This window comes from Fringilla coelebs, assembly GCF_963513975.1.
Source record: "Fringilla coelebs genome assembly, chromosome: 6".
In the NCBI taxonomy this organism is placed as follows: domain Eukaryota; kingdom Metazoa; phylum Chordata; class Aves; order Passeriformes; family Fringillidae; genus Fringilla; species Fringilla coelebs.
This window is the reverse complement of record NC_140034.1, coordinates 46,502,309-46,523,524: the sequence shown is the minus strand read 5'-3', so window position 1 is coordinate 46,523,524 and position 21,216 is coordinate 46,502,309. Positions and strand designations below refer to the sequence as shown.

The following is a 21,216-nucleotide window of genomic DNA, read 5'->3' as shown; positions in this document are numbered from 1 at the left end:
CTGATGTAGAAGTAAGAGGAAAGGATGCCGCTGAGAGATACAAAAATAGAGAACTAAAAAAAACCATCCGTACATGATGTCAATAGAATTGCCATTAAATACAGCAGCACTTTCAGATTCTTCTTTCCTTTTTAAAGGCTACTGCAAGGAAGATGACTCACCACTAGCAACGCAAACAAAATGACTCCGCAGCTCCAGACGTCTGCTTTCCTTCCATCATATTTTTCTCCCTGCGCAGCAATGACAGAGGTTCAAAAGACTGATCACTAGCAAATGAACTAATTATCCTTGAGGAATGAGAGAGGGGGAATGGGAAGCCCCATGTTTAGTTCAGCTACCTGCTTCCCAAGCTGGCCTTCCCAACTAGGAGGAAGCCACTACACAACCAACTAATTGAATTTTGTGAACATCAGCTTGCAGTCTTATCTGGGATCTGTGAGGAAAGGCTCAGAAGTGGGAGCAGGACAGGAATGGTAGGCCACTCACAAATTATCAGATCTGGCATTTAAACAGAGTAACAGGTGTATTAAGGACATCAAGAAGGTGTGTTTCTCTGCCCTGGTTCATCAAGGAGCTTGTCACCAGCCATGATATTTGCAAACTCACAGTGTGGTCGGGACAGTCTCTCCTGTGTGCTTCCTGTTTGACTTTACAGTAGAGACATGCTTTGGAAGTGCAACCTTGGGCACTGAAATCTCGGATACTTATTTTCAGAGGACAAAGGGAAAGCAGGGGGGAAGAATATTGTTTAGTGGAAACCAACATCACTGACAGTCAACTCCAGCCAGCTCTTCTACTCAGATGACAGCTACATCAGAGATAGGAAAGCTGAGGGGACTATGTCCTTTGGGTCAAAGGATCAAATTAAGCCAGGCTCCTGTACTTCAGTCTGATCACACGGTGCAAAGGTACTGTGAGAATAACATACAATTATTTCCCAATGTGGCTTGATTCAGGGCAGAGCCAAACAAACAAAACTCTATTTAGGTTTCTTATGTCCTTTTTTTTCCCTCTGCCTTGGACAGATTCCTTGTACAGAGGATCTATCTGTGTACTTGCAATGAGGAACACTTCAAAAAAGCTATTTATGTACACTAATATTAACCAACTTACCCGGATGACTTCAGGACAAGCATAATGTGGTGATCTGAAAGACAAAATACAGTCCAATGAGCACGTAATAGCCTGGTATTTATGGTTATGTGCATTTCCATTTTGTTTAGCAGAGGGATGATAGATCTGCTTAGACAGAATACAAGTGTGCAAACCAGCACATTTTTCCTTACCTCAACAAGAACATATTTCTAACAAGCTCAGAAAATGGTCAAGAACTAGCATAATTTAAAACTCTATGGCCCTGCTATGAATTTCTTCAAAGCAAGGAATGAAGGGAAGATGAGGCATATTCTGTGAGTATAAAATTCCAGCTCTCTCTCTTTAACTTGGCCTTGTATCTAACTAAAATTAGGGCCCACACTGCAAAGCCCTTTACAGGAAAAAAGACAGATGCATCCCTAAACCACGTCTGGTATCTCTTCTGCTAAGATGACTCTCATTTACACCAGTGGTCACAAAAGCTGCCAATACAAAACTGCAACATGCCTTTTTCTTTTTCTTTGAAACAACAAAAAAGGATGGACAGTAGCATTATTACCTGGGGAGTTAATATATTCTTTTCACATCCTTCTACCCATATATCTCTTGTTTGATTCCTGGCTGAGAAGAGTTAATTACTTCAACTTGCCAGGTAATAATTTTAATTCCTAAAGATTATAGCCATGGCTATTTACTTTATAGCCTTCATTAAAGTAACTTGACAAGTAAAAGGGATGCAAACTGTCTGAAACCCGTGTGCAAATCATGCTATTGTTTATACTGACACCTCCCAGCAGTCCCTGAGCCTGTCTTCATTTGTGCATGTGTTTCTTGTGACAAATGCAATCATGGCTGGGCAATACCTGTCTCACAAAGTAATGAGCAAACCAGAAGCACAGTGAGGTTAGCTTTGTGCTAGGATGCTATATTAATGCCCAATGAGACAGCCCATTAATTGAATTTCCATACACACTACACTTATCTTGTGGCAAAATATCATCCCACAGGCACGGAATGCCCTGATTTGGTATCACAGCTTTTGGCAGAGCATGACAATAAACTCAGGGTACACTTGGGAGTGCAGCTACCTTGACAGCAAAGCTTCCATAAGGAAAGAGAAATGCAGTTGATCCCTCACAAATTTCAGGAAAAGTGGAATTCAGCAACTTTATCCAATATTTAATACACCACCAATCCTGGGCCCATTTAATAGATGGGCTAATCACAGGTATTCTAACCAGTCTGTCTGCTCAGTAGTGCCTTAGTTTAGACTACATTTTAAAAACCTTGGTTCAAGAGTCAAAACAGCTAATGAAAGCCAGAGCCTCCCTCAGAGAGCTGGCTAGAGCTGCTCATTGGAAGACAAGAAAGAACAGTCTTGTGTCTAGTGGGTAGGACAGACTACCCAGGCTCTCTGTGTAGCTCTGTCACTGACAGTCATGGAAATATGGACAAGGTTACTTAACATTTTAAAAAGCTGCAGCTGTTTGAAAGAAGTGACCAGAACTTCACCATGAGTCTACTCTTCTGACTAAAGCAAAAGCAATGCCACGGCAGCTTTCACACTACAAGAAAGTGAGGCCAAAGTGAGAAACTGAATTGCTTAATGTTATGTACAAGTTCCCAAACTTCCAAAATACATTTTTTCCTGTGAATTTGCCTCTTTACAGCAAACCAAAACCTGCACTACACCTATTCTTTCCAAAACCCCAAAGTCTAAACCACAAAAAGTCACAACACAAGACTAGGTCTAGCACAAGATTTTGCAAGGTTTTGGAAGACAAATTATTCTTGAGAGAATGGTTGGCTAGTGATGTCGCCTTTTTCTCATATCTAACAGTGCTGTAGAGGGTTCAGGCCATCCCTGAGGCACACACAAAGCACCAGTAAGGAGCAGCACCACAACTGGGACTGCAGCCCAGGCCTGACAACTCTCACTAGTGCTGGACTGCTTAAACAGGATGTTGAAGGAGGGCAGTGTGGGAACTGTAGGGAGCATAGTAATGCAACTGGAATTTGGAAAAAAACTGCATGGTAGCAAAAAGAGTACAGGACTTGCATAGATCAAGGATATTTGCCCAGCTTAGTCACCTCAGAACAGAAAGGCCAGTTCTAACATGTTCTGTACATCATATTAGGTTTGGAAAATATATGGGGCTAAAAGGAGTGCAGACACATTTCAGGTAACTGTCAAGCTCCCATCACTTAGCATGTTTGAATTTCTTACCCTTGCATGTATTTTAGGTTCTGCGAGGTACAGCTGCCTCTCTGCGTTAACCATGAACACACAGAGTACATTAAATGGCTAGTACAGGTGGTGCCTGTGGCTGACCTAGCCAGACTTCTCAAATCCTGCGTGGCATCCTGTACAGTTCAGCAATATCCTTCAACACAATCCTTTTTGGATGGCAATGGCACCGAAGTGCCCTGGAAGAGTTAGTATCTCAATTTGCAGAGTGTTCCTGAATTTTTATTTGTATATTATGACTCCAACAAGGAATTCAGAACTCTTAATTGTGGGTGCTGAGCAGTGCAACCACTCTGAAAGCTTCCTGTGCTAACACCTTCAACAGAAGAAGTAATTGTTGTGAAGAACTCGAGATAGGTACACAGGTATTTATGCGTCCCACTAGCAAATGCCCTTGAAGTGTTTTTCTTCCTGAGGTTTGCTGAACTGCAGTGGAATGTGCCATAGATCTTAAAAGGCACCAGTGAAATCCTGCAAAAGTTTAAGAGTCTGGGTGGAGAAAATGTTATAATAAATCCTTTAAATAAGTTGGATTGATTCGATAATTCAACAGCTGCATTGCAACTGCCCAGAGAGCACAGGTTTCTGGCATCGCCATTCTGAATTCTTGCCAGCACACACTAGCTAGATATCTGCAGCATTATCTTGGCTAACAGCTTTAAAAGGGATCCTCCAGTCAGCCAGCATCCATAAAAACCTCATTTCCATGCTACCAATCACACAGCAACTTCAACTGCTGTTAAGACAAAACTCAAATTTAATCAAAAATCTATTTATCTTTCTACAGAGTCATGAATATTTCTTTGGCTCTTATCACTAATTATTCAATATAGATGTGTCAAGAGTAACATTCCCTGTCTCTTCCCCTAGGCCACCTCCTCATCATTCTGCTACATCTCTGTGCAGCAAAAGCCCCAGTCTGCCCTTGATAACAAATAAATATATCGCTCAGCAAGATCAAGAAATAGTTGCTGCCTGCGGGTACCACTGCAAAAAAGCAGCAACGTTGGCAGTGTTTATTTCCAGGGATTTTCCAAGGCTAGACTGCCCGGGGCAGGAAGGGCTCTCTGAATGGTCATTCACAGCTGTGACTCTAGGACACAATAATCTTAAGGATCTTAGAGGACCTTACATGCATTTACATGGGATTTAAACTAGAGGAAATAAGACAAGTGGTGAAATCCAGGACAGCTCAGGACAGTTAAGTCAGGCATACAGAAAGAAATGTATGTATCCTTCATGCATCTTTTCTGAATTTCATCTGAGAACCTAGAAAAGTAGTTCTTGATCTGTGCACATCAAGATATTGTGCAGTAGCAGTAGATCTGAGACAACCAGGGCCATATATTCAGTGCAGATGTGATGTGCCTGTGAGTTAGTTTTTTTTACATGGGTTAGAGAGACCTGCACTGCACACACACAAATCCATTGGGCACATATGGTTTATCTGGGAACACACAATAACTGCTTTGCCAGAGAAGTGGTTGGTTGATCAAGAAGGACAGGAAAAGCTGTGTGATTCTACTCCGCATGTGTTACACTCCCAAGTCCCGGGAAAGATGAGTGTCCATGCCTCAGTCCTTTGGTCCCATGCCTTAAGATGGTATTATTTGGGGAAGAAGAAAAGCTGCTTTGAGGGCCACCTTTAGGCCACACAGACAGAGGGAGGAACAAGAAGTCTCCTTTCCTCTGTTTTTATTATTATTTTATTTTATTATTACACTTATTCTTCAAGGCATGAAGTTACCTTGATATAGGATGTTGTACAGCTGCAGAGAAATTCTCACACATCTGGCTGTTTATGCTGTTGCTCAACTCTACAGTCCTTCTTTCCCCTCTCTTAATCACTGTCTCCAAGCTGGCCTTCAGAGGCAGGAGTTACCCACTAGAGCAAAAGGCTGCCTCTGCTTTGCCCCCATGCTGGGCAGCAAAGGGATGAGAAGAAGGGGAAGATCAGAGGAGTAGCAAAATAGATAAAGGGAATTCAGGAGAAGGACATGGGCATTCCGAGTAGAGAAAGCGGCAGCCACAGATCACAGAGAAAAGAAAGGCAGGGAGACACTAACGAAAGGTTCCAGCAGCAGTAGGTAGTCAAGGCTGCAGTGAAGGCAGGAGCTGCAGGTAAGGCTGCAATTAAGGTAGTAGGTGTAGTTAAGGCTGAGTGCTAGATTGCCATTAAAGCTTCAACTCAGTCATTTACCTTTGGATGAGAAAACTCAGCATCTAGCCCTCAGCCATCTTACAGCTGTTTATTCCTCGGGTGCAATTACATTTTTGGGGAATCTGCAAATCAATTCATTAATTATCAGTTCAATTTTTTAAATCATGGAACCTTTAAGAGGTTTTAATTTTAAAAATTAACCAGACCCTTGTATTAAAAGGTCATAAAGATTACCAAATCAGGTACCCAAAAGTTAAGAACTGGCAAAAAAAAAAAAAAAGATTGAAAATGTTACACTGTGCTCTGCAGGTAAGTCAGTTGGATGTGCAGCCAATGCCTCTTTTCTACTTGTGACTGAAGCTGGAAATAGCAATGTGAGGGAACTTTAGTGTCAACAAGGACAAGCTTGCAAGCATGCAGCTGATCAACACATGGGAGAATCAAACTCTGTCCCTGCCAGAGAATCCTTCTGTGAAAAAAAAATGAACAGGTGCCTTAAACTGAGATATTCACAGGTAATTATGAGTTGCATGCTCCCCAGTTTTCAGAATCACAGTACTACACATCCAAGTCTAATTTATAAGCATGTGGAGCAGCAGGTGCGGTTGGTAAGCACTGTGCTCTCCCAGTAAAGGACTGTTATCAAGCACCAAGTATCCTGAGGTATTGGGCACCAAGAGCATCAAACTGTACACTCAAAACTGGTTGACAATTTTGAGTTTCATTTGCAGAATCCTGTGTCCTCATAAAAATGGAGATAGCTAGATCAATGTGGCAAACATAATATGAGAACAGTATAATTAATACTTGGAAACCTAAGACACAGTGATGAAATCCTACCTAGCATTCATAGCAAGGCTTGAATGCAGTGAGGAGAAGTTATAAATGGATCCATAAAATAAATGATGAGGAAAACCCAAACATTAAATAGCTGTTTACTCACAAAAACACACCATCCAATCATCAAATGAGGCAAAGATTTGTTGGAAAAAACCTGTACAAGCTCGTACTTAATGGGCATATCCTAATGTGCACAGGCTGAGTAAATGCTATACTGTCAAGCTGAAGAAAAGCGCATCTTAAATTCTCAGGGGTTGATTTTGCAGAATCTAAGCTTTTTTAACATACCTTGTGATGCATTATAGGTGATATTGGTACCAATGGTCATTAATAAGGTTGTTTGCCCTTTATAACCCTCATTTTAAGTTCCTTGTAACTTTCAATTTAACAACAATTTTCCTTGCTTTTTTTCTGTCTCAGACTGGTTTCATGTGTTTGTATGCATGCATGCTGTGATTGGGCTGAAGCACTTCCATTATCTAAGTATAATTTTAAGTAAATGCTTTTCCATAAAAAAAAAAAAATATATATATATATATTTCCAGTATCCTCCCCTGCAAAGGGAAAGCCTAAATATTTATTTGCATTCTCTAGAAATTACATCATAGAATTACTGCATTTCACTAGAAAACCGCAATTTGCATTTACTAGCAGAAACTCTTGAGAGCATTAGGATCAAAATCCTACCTGCAGTGGCAACACTTCACAGTGTAATTTTTTTTTATCTGAAACTCTGAGCTGCTGTGGGTGGGGTTATCACATGGTGACAAAATTAAAAACAAACTGAGTGCAAAACTAATGAAGTAGATCAAGGACTAGCAGCAACTGATTCATAACACAAGGAGGTAATGGAAACTAGAGCTGGAACCTAGTAAAAAAGAGAAAACAAGCTGGGATTTGGGCCAAATACGGGGCAGAAATGAATGGGACAAGTCAACTAGACTGTGGTACAAATCAGGAGTGCGATAGGAATTGAGTGCTGGAAATGGAAGCTCTTGATGAGATGGAGTAAAAAGTATTAATTTTGGCATTTCCAAATTGAAGAGTTTAAATTTGCAACCCTAACAATGACTGCATAAGTTTTAGATATATGTACATGTTTATAATAAGGGGGAAAGAATATGTGCAGCATCACACCATTATGTAATTGAAATCAGAAAGGGTGCTTTCTGATACACTGAGGTATATCTGCCCTCTGAATTATCTGCTCACCACAGGTCTGTTGATACACCAATGACTTGCTAAGATGGAGAACTGAAACAGAGAAGGGCAATGCATCTCATCCTAGACCACCGTGAATGCCTTCAGCAGAGACAGAAATCAAGCTCAGATAACCTGGGTCTCAGACCTGAGGTTTAACCAAAAGGCACTCACTCTTCTTGCCTAGTGACAACCCAGGATGGATTGGACAACCTCTCCCATTCTGAAACACTGCCAGGCAGCATGCCAGGAAGAATCACTGAGAAAGAGATGGGGAGTGTCTCTGCATGCCACTGCCTGGGTGGGTAAAGAGGAAGAAGAGCTGAAGGGATCTAAAATAATAGAAGCAGCAGCTTATCACACCTTTCTCTTCCTTCCTCGTCTGCTGTTAGCTGACGGACCCTCCCTGCTTCTGAAGGAATGCACTCACTGTGTTATTCTGGCATTTCAAGGACCATCTCTCCGTAAGACTGCCTTGCAGAGCAATTTCTGCCATAAGCAGAATTAGTCCTGCAGAGCTTACACACAGCTCCTCTTCCCCTTAGGGGCCTAAAAACACTAAAAAGAACTACAGCATATTCCTCTGCACTGTGCATATGCAGGTTTCACACAATACACATTTCTATAATGGGGACTCATTACAATCAAGGCTGAACATGCAGTCTGTCAATGAGAAATTATGTGAGTGAAACAGCAAGTCCATCCTTGCCTCCTCCTACACAAACACATCTGGATAGAACTTTCATTGTGTCCTCCAGGTAGTCCAGTCAGTGCTATCAGTGCTACCAGAAACCATGCAGGCCTAAGGAGTACCTCCCAGAAAACAAGTGACTCTGAGATATGCAATTACATCGCACCTCAGGCTACACGAGGCTACTCTTCATGATGCCAGTCAAGACACTGCAGTGACCTGAAGACTACCCAAACTTTGGACTAAACTTAGCAGTTCACTTGTGATAGCAAAGAATTTTTGACTGCAGTCTCCCTGCTTCGCTGAACTGACAAAGTTAGCTGTGTCACACAGCTCAACCCCATCTGAGCCTCCCACTCTGACTGACAGAAATACCTGGAGACTCCGTGCATGACTGTCAATGGAAATGTTACAGTTTCATCTCATTATCAGTGTTCACAGTACGGAAAAGCCATTCTCGAAATTAACTTATGGGTGCACAGAGGAGCATCTCATTAAAGCTCAATATCTCAGCTATGATTCACTCTGTTTTGTTCCTTTTCATGCTGGCTGAAAGTACCAACTACATGGGTAGGTAAAACTGTTGCCTTGAAAAGCTCTGAGGATGGTTACCGCATGTGCTCCAAGGGAAAGGGAGTCATAACTGGATTACCTTTCTCTGTGAACAGTGTGGCATATTGCTATATATTCCTTCTTTCCTTCCTTCACGCCCCAAACCAAAGAGATCACAAGACACCAGTATCAGCCATGCTGGGCTGCATGCCAGGAGAATTAATGAAGTGGTGTAATAGCTCACATAGAGGTCTAGTGATTGGCAACACACTTAAAATGCATCTGCAAGGCAGGAGATCATAGCGTTGCTGCTGTGTTCTGTTTATTACAGGCACATCTCTTCCGTTCCATTGATTTCTTTATTAGTGCATTTTAAGGCCACAATGTGGGGGCTGGATCTGCTTGAAGCATGCAGGTTTGAATTCCAGCACAGCTTATGGGAAGGAAGCCTCCCTTTGAGACTCCAGATATGGAAAACAGAGCTCGGTGCTAACAAGAACAGGAACCCTACTGAGAAGTTCCCAAGGAGCATGAAAAATTCTACGAGGCAATTGAGGCTGCGTTGGTTTTTATGCTTCCTCTTTTTTTTTCTCATGGAAGGAAGGAGAACAATTTTCTCTAGAGAGTATAGAGGCTTTGTGGCAACTGCAGGGAGGACTGCATTTCCTGATCTAGAGGGGAAGTTTGAAAGAAGCTGCAAGCAACATAGGTGCAGAATCACAGAATAGTTTGGACTGGAGGCGATCTTTAAAACTTAACTAATAATGCCCCTGCAATGAGCAGAGATACATTCAACTAGATCAAGTTTCTCAGAGCCCCATCCAACCAGACCTTGAATGCTCCCAGGGATGGGAAATCTACCATCTCTCGGGGAAACCTGTTCAGTGTTTTACCACCCTCAATGTAAAAACATTCTTCCTTGTATCTAATCCACAATGACCCTTTTTATTAAGGGTCAATGTGGATTAGATACAAGGAAGCTTAAAACAATTATCCCTTGTCCTATCACTACAGGTCCTGTCATAAAGTCTGTCCTCACCTTTTTAACAGTCCTCCTTTCAATACTGAAAATTTGCAATAAGGTCTTCTGGAGCCTTTTCTCTCCAGACTGAATAATCCCAACTCTATCAGTCTGTCCTCACAGGGAAGATGTTACAGCCCTCCAACCACCTTCATGGCCTCCTCTGGGCCCACTCACACAGGTACATATCCTTCTTATGCCATAGATCCCCAAAGAGCAGAGCAGAGCAGCAGCATCCCCTCCCTCTCCCTGCAGGTCGCGCTGCATTGGATGCAGCCCAGGACACATTTGACTTTCTGGACTGCAAGTGCACATTGCTGGGTCACTTTCATCCACCAGTACCCCCCAAGCCCTTCTCAGCAGCACTGCTCCTTTAATCCCTCAGCCTGCACTGATGATACTGAGTGTCTCCCTACCCAAGTGCAGGGCCTTGTAGCTGACCTTGGCATCACAGCTCCTTGCTTTTCACCTGTTCTGCTAAGAACTCAGATCTTGACACAGACAGGAGAGAATCGGTGGGTCTCGGTTTACTCACCAACCAGCATTCTATCATATCATGAACTTCCAATACTTTTGCTATCTGTTATTCATTACTTGGAAGGCAAAAGCTAGGACTGAGAGGCAGTGGCTGGGCTTTAGAGGGAACCACAATGGCTCCATGTCTACGTTGAACTGCCTTGGTCCAGAGAAGACAACACAAAAAAACATTAACTATAACCAGTTGAGGATGGGCGTAGGCTGAAGGCATTGGAATCACACTACCAATGGCCAAGAGAAGTCAGTCTGCATGGGAGGAAGTGGAAATCTGCTGGTACTGTTTTCTGTGCTTGCTGTTAAAACAAATTAAATACAGCTCAAAGCTGGTGTAATGGTGCCAGGCTGCAGCAGCTCAATGCAGCTGCTGCCCTTGCTACAGCTCAGTGCTACAGCCCCTGCACAGTCACCTTGGCACTGGGAACTGGGAGCATGGTCCAGTGGTGCCTGAAGGCAACTGAATTTGCATGGAAATGTCTTTAGACTACTCCTGCAATATTCCTCCAGGCAGGCCTTCTTTGTACCTGCATTCATGCCCTGACTGTCATTGCAAAGGACCCTGTTTCCTCCCTGTCACTCCTGCATGGGAGCTGACAGAAGCCGTGTGGAGCATGAACACAAACAGCTGCATGCAAGCAGACAGCCTACATATGACATGCAAATTCCATTTAAGAACATTTTTCTACCCTTTAATATTTTTTCAAAACCTCTTCTTAAAACAGTCAACCACTGCTTTCACTTTGCAAAAATTATATGGCCAGTAAATGCAAACACACCAGCATGCACAGATGAAGGCAAACCTGAAAGCCTTGATTTTTATATCTGTATGTGACACCTGCAGTGACCTGCTTTTCACTGTAAAGCACTAAATCCCCTTTCTTTCAGCTTTCTTCTACACTATGTGGGTCATATAAATTTATTGTCTTGCTGGGAAACACCAGTGCAGTGTGCATGACTGCAGGTCTTTACTGAAACCTTTTCTATAGACAACTTCTATGTCTGGAATCTGCCCCTCAGTTTTGTAATATGCTTTGAGACACTCACCCACAACTGGTTTCTAACAAGCTGTCTCCAACCTGCAGTGATGCCATCCCGAAGTCTGCTATCCGGATGTTGTTCTTTTCATCCAGCAGTAGGTTTTCAGGTTTTAAGTCCCTGTGGCTGTAAAGAAAGGGTCAAAATGTAAATTAAAATATCCAAAACAGCTTTCCCACTCCATGACTTGTTTTTTATCAAGAATAGCATCCAACCTGTTTTACTTTAATTAATTTAATTTGTTTTCCTGTCCCAGGCAGGAGAACACACATATCCAAGATCCAATCCTTGCAGTATTCTAGACCATATCATCCCAGGTGCCCTCTGCTGATGAATGCAAGGCCTGCAGTGTCCTGACAGGAAAGGAACTTCTTCAACTTCCAGTGAAACCAACACAACATGAGGGAGAAACTGAGGGAATTAGAAGGAGGAGAATTTCAGCCTGGATTTAGGGCTGGTATACTCTATCATATGACAGCTCCTTAAGGTAGGAGGCAACACCATCAATATTCTGTCAAGAACAGGAAATAAACGAGTGATATAAAAGAGAAACCTTGATGTAAATGCTACTGCAAAAAGCTCCCATTAGGAGTTGTTTGCACAGGCATAAGACTTTGAAATAATTTTGGGTCATTAGCTCTGATGGGGAAATCCTTTCAACTCCTCAGTGTTTTAACTGAGGGTGTCAGCAGTGAGAAGGAGAGAGAGGATTCCATCCTTTCCATCAAAGCTTGATTCTCTTATTATCTCTCAACATGGCAAGAGCCAGGCAGCCACGACCTTCATGATGGCAACTCCTGCTCCAAATCATATATTGACAAATTTATTAATTTCCACTGCTCACAGCCAAAAGCACTGTGCACCCATGTCTGCATCTAAGTACTCAGGAGATTCTGTACAACTATAACATTCACTTGATTTTATATCCAAAGACAAAAATCTGTGATGAAAATTTGGGATGAATGTGCCGGGTTTTTTTTCCTTTTTATTTGCACCTCTTCGAAAGTCACAGAGATGAGACAAGCACTTCAGGCAGACCAAAGAAAAAAGCTCTTTTCTTGGTTCTGCTTATAAGTAGGCAAAATTACTCTGATAATAACAGGTCTAAATAGCAGCACCCAAACAGGAAGGACAGCCAGCTTCTGTGGATAGGTAGAACACAAACTTGTGGGAAATGGACATCCAACAACACTGAGTGTCAGGCAAACAAGACCCACTTGCAAAAACTTAGCACTAAAAGCAGTTCCTCTGACCAGAAACTGAATTCAGCAAAAGAACCAGGTCAGAATAGTCAAGTGACACCAATCAAGGAAGGCAGCCTCATCTTTGTGCAATTTTCTCTTCACTTTTTAAAACATTCCTCTAACACTCCTCATGCATGCAAGTGTAATTCTGCCCTTACAAAAATCTAAAGGTGGACAGTCTCTTCCCTCTCAGAGCAACATGAGCAGCATGTCAATGTCTTAGAAATTAGATCCTCTGATCTGAAGAGAAGAGGAATGATCAGTTAGAGACAAGTTGTAAATAATGCAGGTAAATTCTATGTAAAACCAGAGCACACGGTAATAGGATACCTGGGGACTGTAACAATTATTTCCAAAGGAGACTCCCAACAAAACAGCACACATTCAAAGCAGTTACTGGTCATTCCCCCCACTGAGACCTGTGATTTGCTCTCTCTTTCTTTTTAAAATTTAGTCTCCAATCTTGCATAAATATGATGAACTCTGTATGTTATAATGGCCTTGTTAGCAATGAGAAAACTTACAGAAATTGAAGGTTTGAGATAACAGGCACAGAAGACTTATTAGCTCTATAATAACCATCAAGACAGTCATAACTATTTGACAACAAATACAGGAGATGAGTGACAAGGAAAGGTTCCAAAGGCAGTGAATGACCAGGAAAAGAACCCCTGAATGTCATCATCAAGGACAACGCCAGACAAAGGCAAGATCATCAACACCTGCCAAAGTTTAACATACTCCAGCTTCAGCAGTGAAATGGAGTGAAGAGCCCACGGTTCTAAGGCAAGTGAGGAAAGCTGGATGCTAATGAGACACTAGTGTGTGATTTCATCCTTCCTCCAGCAGACATTCAGGACAGGTTCTCATCTTACAACTGCTTTCATTAATGGTAAGACCTTATCCAGCTGGGGAGGTGTGCTGCAGTTCCCCTCTCTGAGGACCAGAGCTCAGGGGCAGGTAACAGCCCCTGTAAAATGAGTGCTGCTTGTTTGATGCTATGAAACAAGAAACCTTCCCACAGCTCAAGCTGAGTGTGTGTCCTGCTGTGCAGCGTTTTTCAGCAACTACAGCTGTCTTTCAGTCTTGGCAACTGCTCCTGGCTGACTGCTGAACACATACATGGTATAGAAGGTGAGGGTGCTGCTGCCTGTGCCTGCTCCACTGCTTGCGCACTGCATGATATGGTATGATTCACATATACAGTCTAGAGCAGACATACTGCAGACATGTGACTTTTGTGCCTAAAAATTGAATCCTTTGCTTATCCTCAAATTGTGTAGCTCATTTAGAGAGCGGGAACAACCAAGATGGAACATGACCTAAGCACAGGATGTCCACAAGCCTAGATGTACACTCACAACAAAAGATCTTATTTCAGGAACAGTGCAGCTAAAGGAAATGCAAAAATGTTCCCTTTCCATGGCTGAAAGCTTCCAGCCTTGGCAGATCTGCCACAGGCCCCAGCTGGAGCACAATGTGTGTGAATCTTGAACAAGCCCCACTTCCCGACCACTAAGAGGCAGCGAAAGGGAAGGGACAGCACCTTTGAAAATTGGGACAATATTCAATCGTTGAGTCTCCTTCTTCCTTCTTGTCTCCTTCGCCCTCCCTTCTCCTTTTCCCCTTCTCTCCTTCTCCCTGTGTCATCCTGTCTTCCCATCAGATGGGATCCACAATACAGCTTTAGGCCTGGGCTTTTAGGGAGAATCAAGTGGGGAAATGAGGTTTCTTTAAGTTGGCATGTATATTATGGATTTTTTTGAGAGTCACTGGAAGAAAGAGAGGGAAAAGGGGGTACCACCATCCACATTCCAAACATGGAGTGAGCTTCACCTCCCTGTGCTGCACAATGTTTTTCCATGAATGATCAGTCTGATGGAGGTCTTTAGGCAGAGGTGCTGACCTAGCTTCCAGAGAGCACTTTGAAAGCCTTAAGTTGGGGTCTGGGGATTTGTGGGACTGGGATAGTATGTGTGAAAGTAAAACTAGACTAGCAACAGACCTTAATAGGTTTCTTTTCTTTTCTTTTCCTCCAGATACCCATCAAAATAAAACCAAGAAAACTTATCAGCTCTTCACAATAGAAATTATCACTTCACTGAGCAGAGAGGAGAATTGTTATATTTATGGCTGCCTGGCTACCAAAATAAAAGAATAGTTTTGATACAGCAGTTTTGAGTCTCTCTGACCCTTCTCCATCACTTTTTCAAGACAGTCTCTAAGTGCCCAGTATGGATGGTTAGCCTGGAAATTTCATGGCAGCCTGAGCACAAATTTTGTATTTTGGCAGCACTGCTTTCAGAGACTGGGGGGCCAGTGGGATCAGGCAGTACTTGCACATTCACCCACAAGAGAATTATATGTCCCAGTGAAAATTTTCCTCTAGCTGGAGCATTTCTCTGATGCCCATCTTTGGGCCACTTTGAATTGGCCAAGGCAGCATCCTGGGGATAGGAGTTAGGCCAAGAGTTTGCACCAGAGAGGCAGATCCAGCATTGCTGCCACTGGGAAAGAGACTTCCTCTCTGCATTTGCATTTCCCATCTTTGTATTGCCAGCTTTTCAAATGCCAGGGGGAAGGGAGAAAAACATATGGGAATAGGGAAGGCTTGTTATAATTTACCTAAGAGCCCAGAAGACCGGATTGTCTAACGCACTCGCATTTGAAAAGAATTCTCTTGTGCCAAAATGAAACAAAACAAAACAAAAATCCCACTGTATGTGGTAATTACTTGGCATTAATGGAACAGTGCAGGGTAAATGCATTTAATCTGGTTCCATTCCAGCTGATCTCTCTGGCTCTCCATGTCTTACATGACTGCATCAACTCCTCTCTCTGCAGGTGAACAGAGGACTCGTTACCCTTTCCTTGTTCTAAAGGCTCTAAAGCTGTAGGGGCTTTATCACATGGCTGGAAAATCAGAAGAGAAGAAAGCAGCTTCTTTTCTGACAAACACGGCAAACCCTCCGATTGAGCCCTGCATAAGCTGAGAAGGAATGAGAAACAGAAATGCAGGACTGCAGAAGAAGTCAGTAAAACCCTGACCCACAGTGGCCATGGACTCCCAGAGCTCCTCAACCAAGACAAAAGCACAAGAAGTCAGCCTCTGGAGCCAGCATCCAGTGGGCTGTGGAAGGGAGAGCACGTGAGTGAAGGGGAGCCACGGAGCAAGCCGTGGCAGGGGAAGCACACACTGCCAGACTCTCTGCAACATCCCTCTTTCACAAGTTACAACAAAGGCTTTACAATTTCCTTGCAGTGTTAAGATGGATGCAGAGAGAGCTCTGAAAAAATTGTTCCAGGGAAATGGGCACCATTCTTGGAGATGGTGCATGGAAAATGAAAGGCACAGATAGGCATTAACATGTTCCAGCTTCCCACTTCCACGCTGGCCATGCTTGCTTGCTAGTCACAGCCCAAGAGGCTGTTCAGACAGTTCCTTTAGTTCGCTCTGGTGCTTTTCCAGTCCATCCTCCTGCTCTGAGAATATCCCTGTACCTGTACTGCAGCAACTGCAGAAGAAACACGCTCTGCCTGTCACCCAGGGCTGCCAGAAGAATTCTGGTGTAGGGACAGACTCTAGATCTTGGATTCAAAGGAGCTGTCACCTGGCATGAGATGACAAACGAAGCCATTATTTTAAAGTGATGTTTGAGCTGAAACGTTCGTATCAGTTTCTATGACAACTCATTGTAGGTCACAGATTTCTAACCCAAGAAACCTCTTAATTGGAGTAGTTGCAGGTCATTTGTACTAATCAAATTGTTGGCTACTTTGCAAATGCTTTTCTTACTGACCTCAAAATCCCAGAAGGGCCAGGCCACTGAATAATTGTTCTGCAGTATGCCTCTTAAAGCGCCTGATGTGATGCAAATAACTTATCAGTAACAATTAATAGCATGAGAAGCATTATTTTAAATTTCATGAGCAAAAAAACCCCTTTGATCTTATTTTCTCTTGCTTCTGCAAATAATATCCAAACATGTAAGTTGCATCTACCTACAGAAGATTCTTGGTTTATAGCCATGGTTGCTATGCTCAAATTTAGTAAGTTTTCACAGAATTCTGCAGAACAAGTAAACATAATTATAGCTAGGAAAAAGGACAACATCTATAAACATATCAGGACGCCTGAGGAAAGGTTTGTATGCATAAAATGTTGCATGCTTTTAAACAACTATTTCCGTTGATCCACTAAAATATATTGTTTCTCTCTGCCAACCTCTCCTCAAAGCATATATTCATGTATTTCAAAGCCAGAACAGCCTGTCAGGTCTGATCACCACTGCTGCACTTCCCAGAAAATGTTACCTGTTATGCTTACAGTAAGACTATGCCGTTTTTGAGTTTCCAGTGGCTTACATAAAGAAGAAAACTTACAAAAATACATGTTCCCTTACTTTAGCTGAGCTGGTAACTTTGCCTTTGGCATTGCAGCTGCTGCATTTGATGGCTTTTCTCTGTTTCTCTGTACAAGGGATATCTGAAAATTCCTCACTGTTTTACAGTGAGTCTTGAGCGCAGAACTAAAACTCCTGCATTCAGGTAATGAACGGTGAGCTTTCAACAGGGTAAAAATGCACCTTTCTTACTTCTGATGGTCTGAAAGAAAACTTGAACACTCAAGTACCAGAAAAACAGAACAACACAACAAACCAGCAAACAATCTTATTAAATTCCATTTCTAGACCAGTTTCACATCTGGAGGCCTTGAGTCACGATTTTAAAGTGCCCATCTGCTGCGGTCTTCAGCATTTGACAGACCCTCCCTGCAGAACACCCCAGCACGCTCCTTATAAACGAAGCAGGGCAGAGCAGCAGTTCTGAGGAGGGTGGCACTACATGGCACAACATGGCAGCTGGCATTCTTCAGCTCTCTCCGTTTCTGAGACACCCCAGATTTCTCCCTAAAAGCCTGCTTCCCTTACTGACAGCGCTCTGCAGCTCCTGCCTGCAGGAATGTGCCAGAGATTTTGGCAGCAGCGCTGTGAAATCTTGCAGCGCTGTTTTGCGGGGAGCCTTTCGCTCCCGGCACGGAGGGAAGAACACGAGGCCAAGCCAAAGCAAGCTGTTGTTGCTCGCCCCAGCCCTCCAAGTGACACATGCCCGAGCCCACGCAGGCACACACAGACACACAGACAGACAGACACACACAGACAGACACACGGACACTCTCCATCCAGCCAGAGCCTTCCCCGGCTCCACTCAAACAAGCAGAGCCCCGGGCAAGGAAAGGAGAAAGCGCCCTCATAATTGTCATTTATCAATATTCATAAAGAACCTGCCTTAACCCCTCTTGTACACGCTCAGGGGAAAAAAAATTATAAAAAATAGAAACGCGGAATGAAACGCAACCAAAATAAAAATAAAATGAAATAATCACCTCCCTGCTCATTACCGCAGGGGATTTCCTCTCAATGTCACCACTGCCCCGCGCAGTAATTGGCATTATCTGTTATCTCTGAAGCCATAATAAGGTTTGCCACGGGGCATTTTCTGTAATCATATTTTTATTTGTCAGCTCGCGAGCCGCAGACGGCGGAGCGGAGCCGGGCCAGGCCGCGGGCGCGCGGCGGGGCAGGGGCCGCGCGGCGCCAATGGCGGCTCGCGCCGGTGATGTCACGGCCAGCCAATGAGGCGGCCGGCAGCCCGCCCCGCCCGGCGCTGCAGCATTCCCCACAGACACGGGGAACGGACTCGGCCCGGGGAGACCGGGAGGGAGCCTGGCACCCGGCCCCGGGGGCGCTCACACACGGATTCCCGCAGAGAACACAGCCGGGCACTCAAGCAGCTGAGAGGGGCTGAATGCCTCGCATTCAAAAGGGGCTATTGGTTCGGGGCACCCAGCGGAGGTACCGAAAGGCCCAAAATGTAGGAGAGCAGACAGCCAGTACGAGGTGAATGGCAGCTTAGGCAAAACCCATCGGTTCTGTCCAAAGAAAACTTCCCAAGCTAGGATGGCCTCACATGGATGTCCGGGGAAGCTCAGGGCCTGTGCAATTCCCTGCTCGGCGCGGCTGCTCCAGGCGCTGCCGCACGGTGCGGAGCCCTGGGAGCACAGGGAAGGGCTGGGAGGAGAAGCAGGAATGCTGCATCACGGAGCCGAGCGCTGGCCCGCTCGGGGAAGGCAGCGAGGTTGCACGGATCCCACGTGATATCCCTGCGTGGTGCCACCGTGCCCCATGGTCCCTGGCGTGGCACCGTGCCATGTCCACACAAAAGCCCTCAGAGGACCCGACAGTGCCTCACCCATAAGCGTTCGCTCATGGCCAACCTGCATCGCAAAACCCTGTAAGTGACCGCACCACGCCAAATATTCCCCCAGTGCTTCCAGTAAATAAAGTAAGAACAAATAAAGGAAGCAGATTTTTAAAATAAAAAACAGACACAAGCTCCACACCTATTCTGCTTCCTTTTCTCAGCTGCTTGGTTGAAAATACCTCTCAGACAGAAGTGATCTCTCCACATGGTAGCAGCAGAAGCTGCTGATGGGAGGGGGACTGGGGACTCCTTTCCGAATCTCTGATTCAGGAATGCTGGTGTATCAATGGATTTTGAGCAGTGAATGCTGAATGTGGTTACATGCTGCTGTTAAAGTAAGCCATTGGTATTTCCCAGTGTTTTGGGATGTACAGGAAGAAGATGGGACTATTATATGGGTCTGGGGACACCAGGCTATCAATCTTTTCTGCCAGTAGGCTGGAGGCACCCACATTTAGTCATTAACCAAAGCAGAAGCCTTCATTTTTCAATGTGGTCATAACTGGATAAGCTGGCTGATGAGATGATTTGTCATTTCACTGCCCCACGACAGGACAAGGTCAGGCTTCATTGCTTAGGGAAGCACATTAAGTTTTACACTCACATATATATTTATGCATGCTCTGATTTTTTGATAACTGTCCAAAATACAGCACAGAATAGAACACAGACCACACAGAGTGACCTGGAGGCAGAGCTTATGATTTACTGCTAAGAGCCAGCACTAGATGCTCATCAGGTGGGAGTTAGCAAGGAATGGGATTTACTGTCCAACGAGACTACTGCCCACAATCCAGTATGTTTAACAGAGGAAAATTTATTCCTCAAGATAGACATGCATCTGCCCAGAAAATATCACACAGTGTTAAACCTACAGAGGTGCTAGTCAGTCTGTCTGACAGCCTCACTATGATCCTCACTTAGTTTATTAAAGTCTCCCAGATCCAGAGATACCCATAACAAGTCCAAAGGACTAGCATGTATGTACATATATGCATGCTTTAGTTAGAACTTCTATCCCAATGGAGATTCTGATTCCTCTGGAATATTCATTTGGAAGCGTAAATCATTTCTGTTCAGCTGTACTTAAACATTTTTGAGTGTTGTTGGATTGGATCTCTTAAGCCAAGTAGGGAAGAGAAACATATATGTATGCAATCCACCAGTGGTTACATTGCCCAGTGTATGAAAAAAAACTGGTCTACAGCCTGCCAAGGATCATGCTGGTTTTAAGGAGGTCATGATCACTCAGTGTAGTTGAATAGCAAGGAGGAAAAACTGTGGAATTCACAGAATAAAACTGGTCAGAGGTCACTGCCAACAGAGAAAACTTACATCCTCTAGTTAGGGCATGCAACCTGCTCTTGGCTTCTCTGGGAATTTCTCTGACTATTGTAACCCTTCCTGTGTCAGGTAGGTATTGTCCTCAGGACCTTCTCACCCAGATGCACCACCTCTGAACTGCCTCTTCTGCTAAGAGTATGCTATTTTACTCTTCTTATACAGTATACTCTTCTTAATATATCCTCAAGAAAGGTTCTTCTTTGCCTCTCCATTCATTAGAAATATGTTCTCCTACAGATCAATGTTTCCTGCTGAAATGACGCAGAGATGTAGGGGGCTAGAAGAGCAAGTTAAATATTTAAACATCCATTTTCGCTGTGGCCATCTGGTTTGTGAGTTTTCAGCACAGAACTGGGGGTACAGAAAATCCCTGCATGGCTACTGAGAACTAACCACACAGCTACTGCAGTACCTCTGAGTGGCCCTTGGCCTCCTGGAGTGGGGGATCTGTGGCTGGCTGTGGCTTTGGAGAAGCAGCCATGCACACATAATGTAAATGTTCTCCCCTAGCCAATCCAAGTGCAAGGAGCTGCATTTGTGAGAAATGAGCAGGCAGTTATGGGTCAGTAGCTGTACAGACACTCTTGTGCTCAGACTGATTGCAACAACTTGATTTCAGTATAATTTAAATTATCTCAACTTGCTGAAGATTAAAGAGAAACTGGGCCAATATAAAATGGTACCTGAAAGCACAGGTTAAACCACACTACATGGTTAAATAATGATGGAGTCAGTAAGAAAATTCTTCCCTACTGGAAAGGAAATTAAAGGCAACAGTGACTCAAATGCCCAGAGGGGACTCAGTAAAGGTTGCCAAAAGCCAGCAGGTTTCCAAAAACTGAAGGGAACCATAAAATTACTTTGCTGTATTTGCAGTTGTCCCAGGTTTCTTCAGGGATTCATTTAGATACAGTGTATGGAATTCTTAGTTATTAGTAAGTGCCACAAAAATTATGGAAATGAAATTCTTTTTCCTCAGTGGTTTTG

At 43.8% G+C, this 21,216-nt stretch overlaps 1 protein-coding gene across 2 annotated transcripts in view; it reads right to left on the bottom strand.

Annotated features, from left to right (window-relative positions):
* BRSK2 (BR serine/threonine kinase 2) overlaps positions 1-21,216 on the bottom strand; it is a gene marked incomplete at both ends in the record, with an annotated part of 301,569 nt that overhangs the window by 68,372 nt on the left and 211,981 nt on the right. For both annotated transcript variants that reach the window (XM_084208048.1, XM_084208049.1), the window contains 3 exons: positions 162-230; positions 1,114-1,147; positions 11,387-11,503. In XM_084208048.1, coding sequence (XP_084064174.1) covers positions 162-230; positions 1,114-1,147; positions 11,387-11,503 — 220 coding nt within the window. The remainder of the gene's footprint in view (positions 1-161; positions 231-1,113; positions 1,148-11,386; positions 11,504-21,216) is intronic.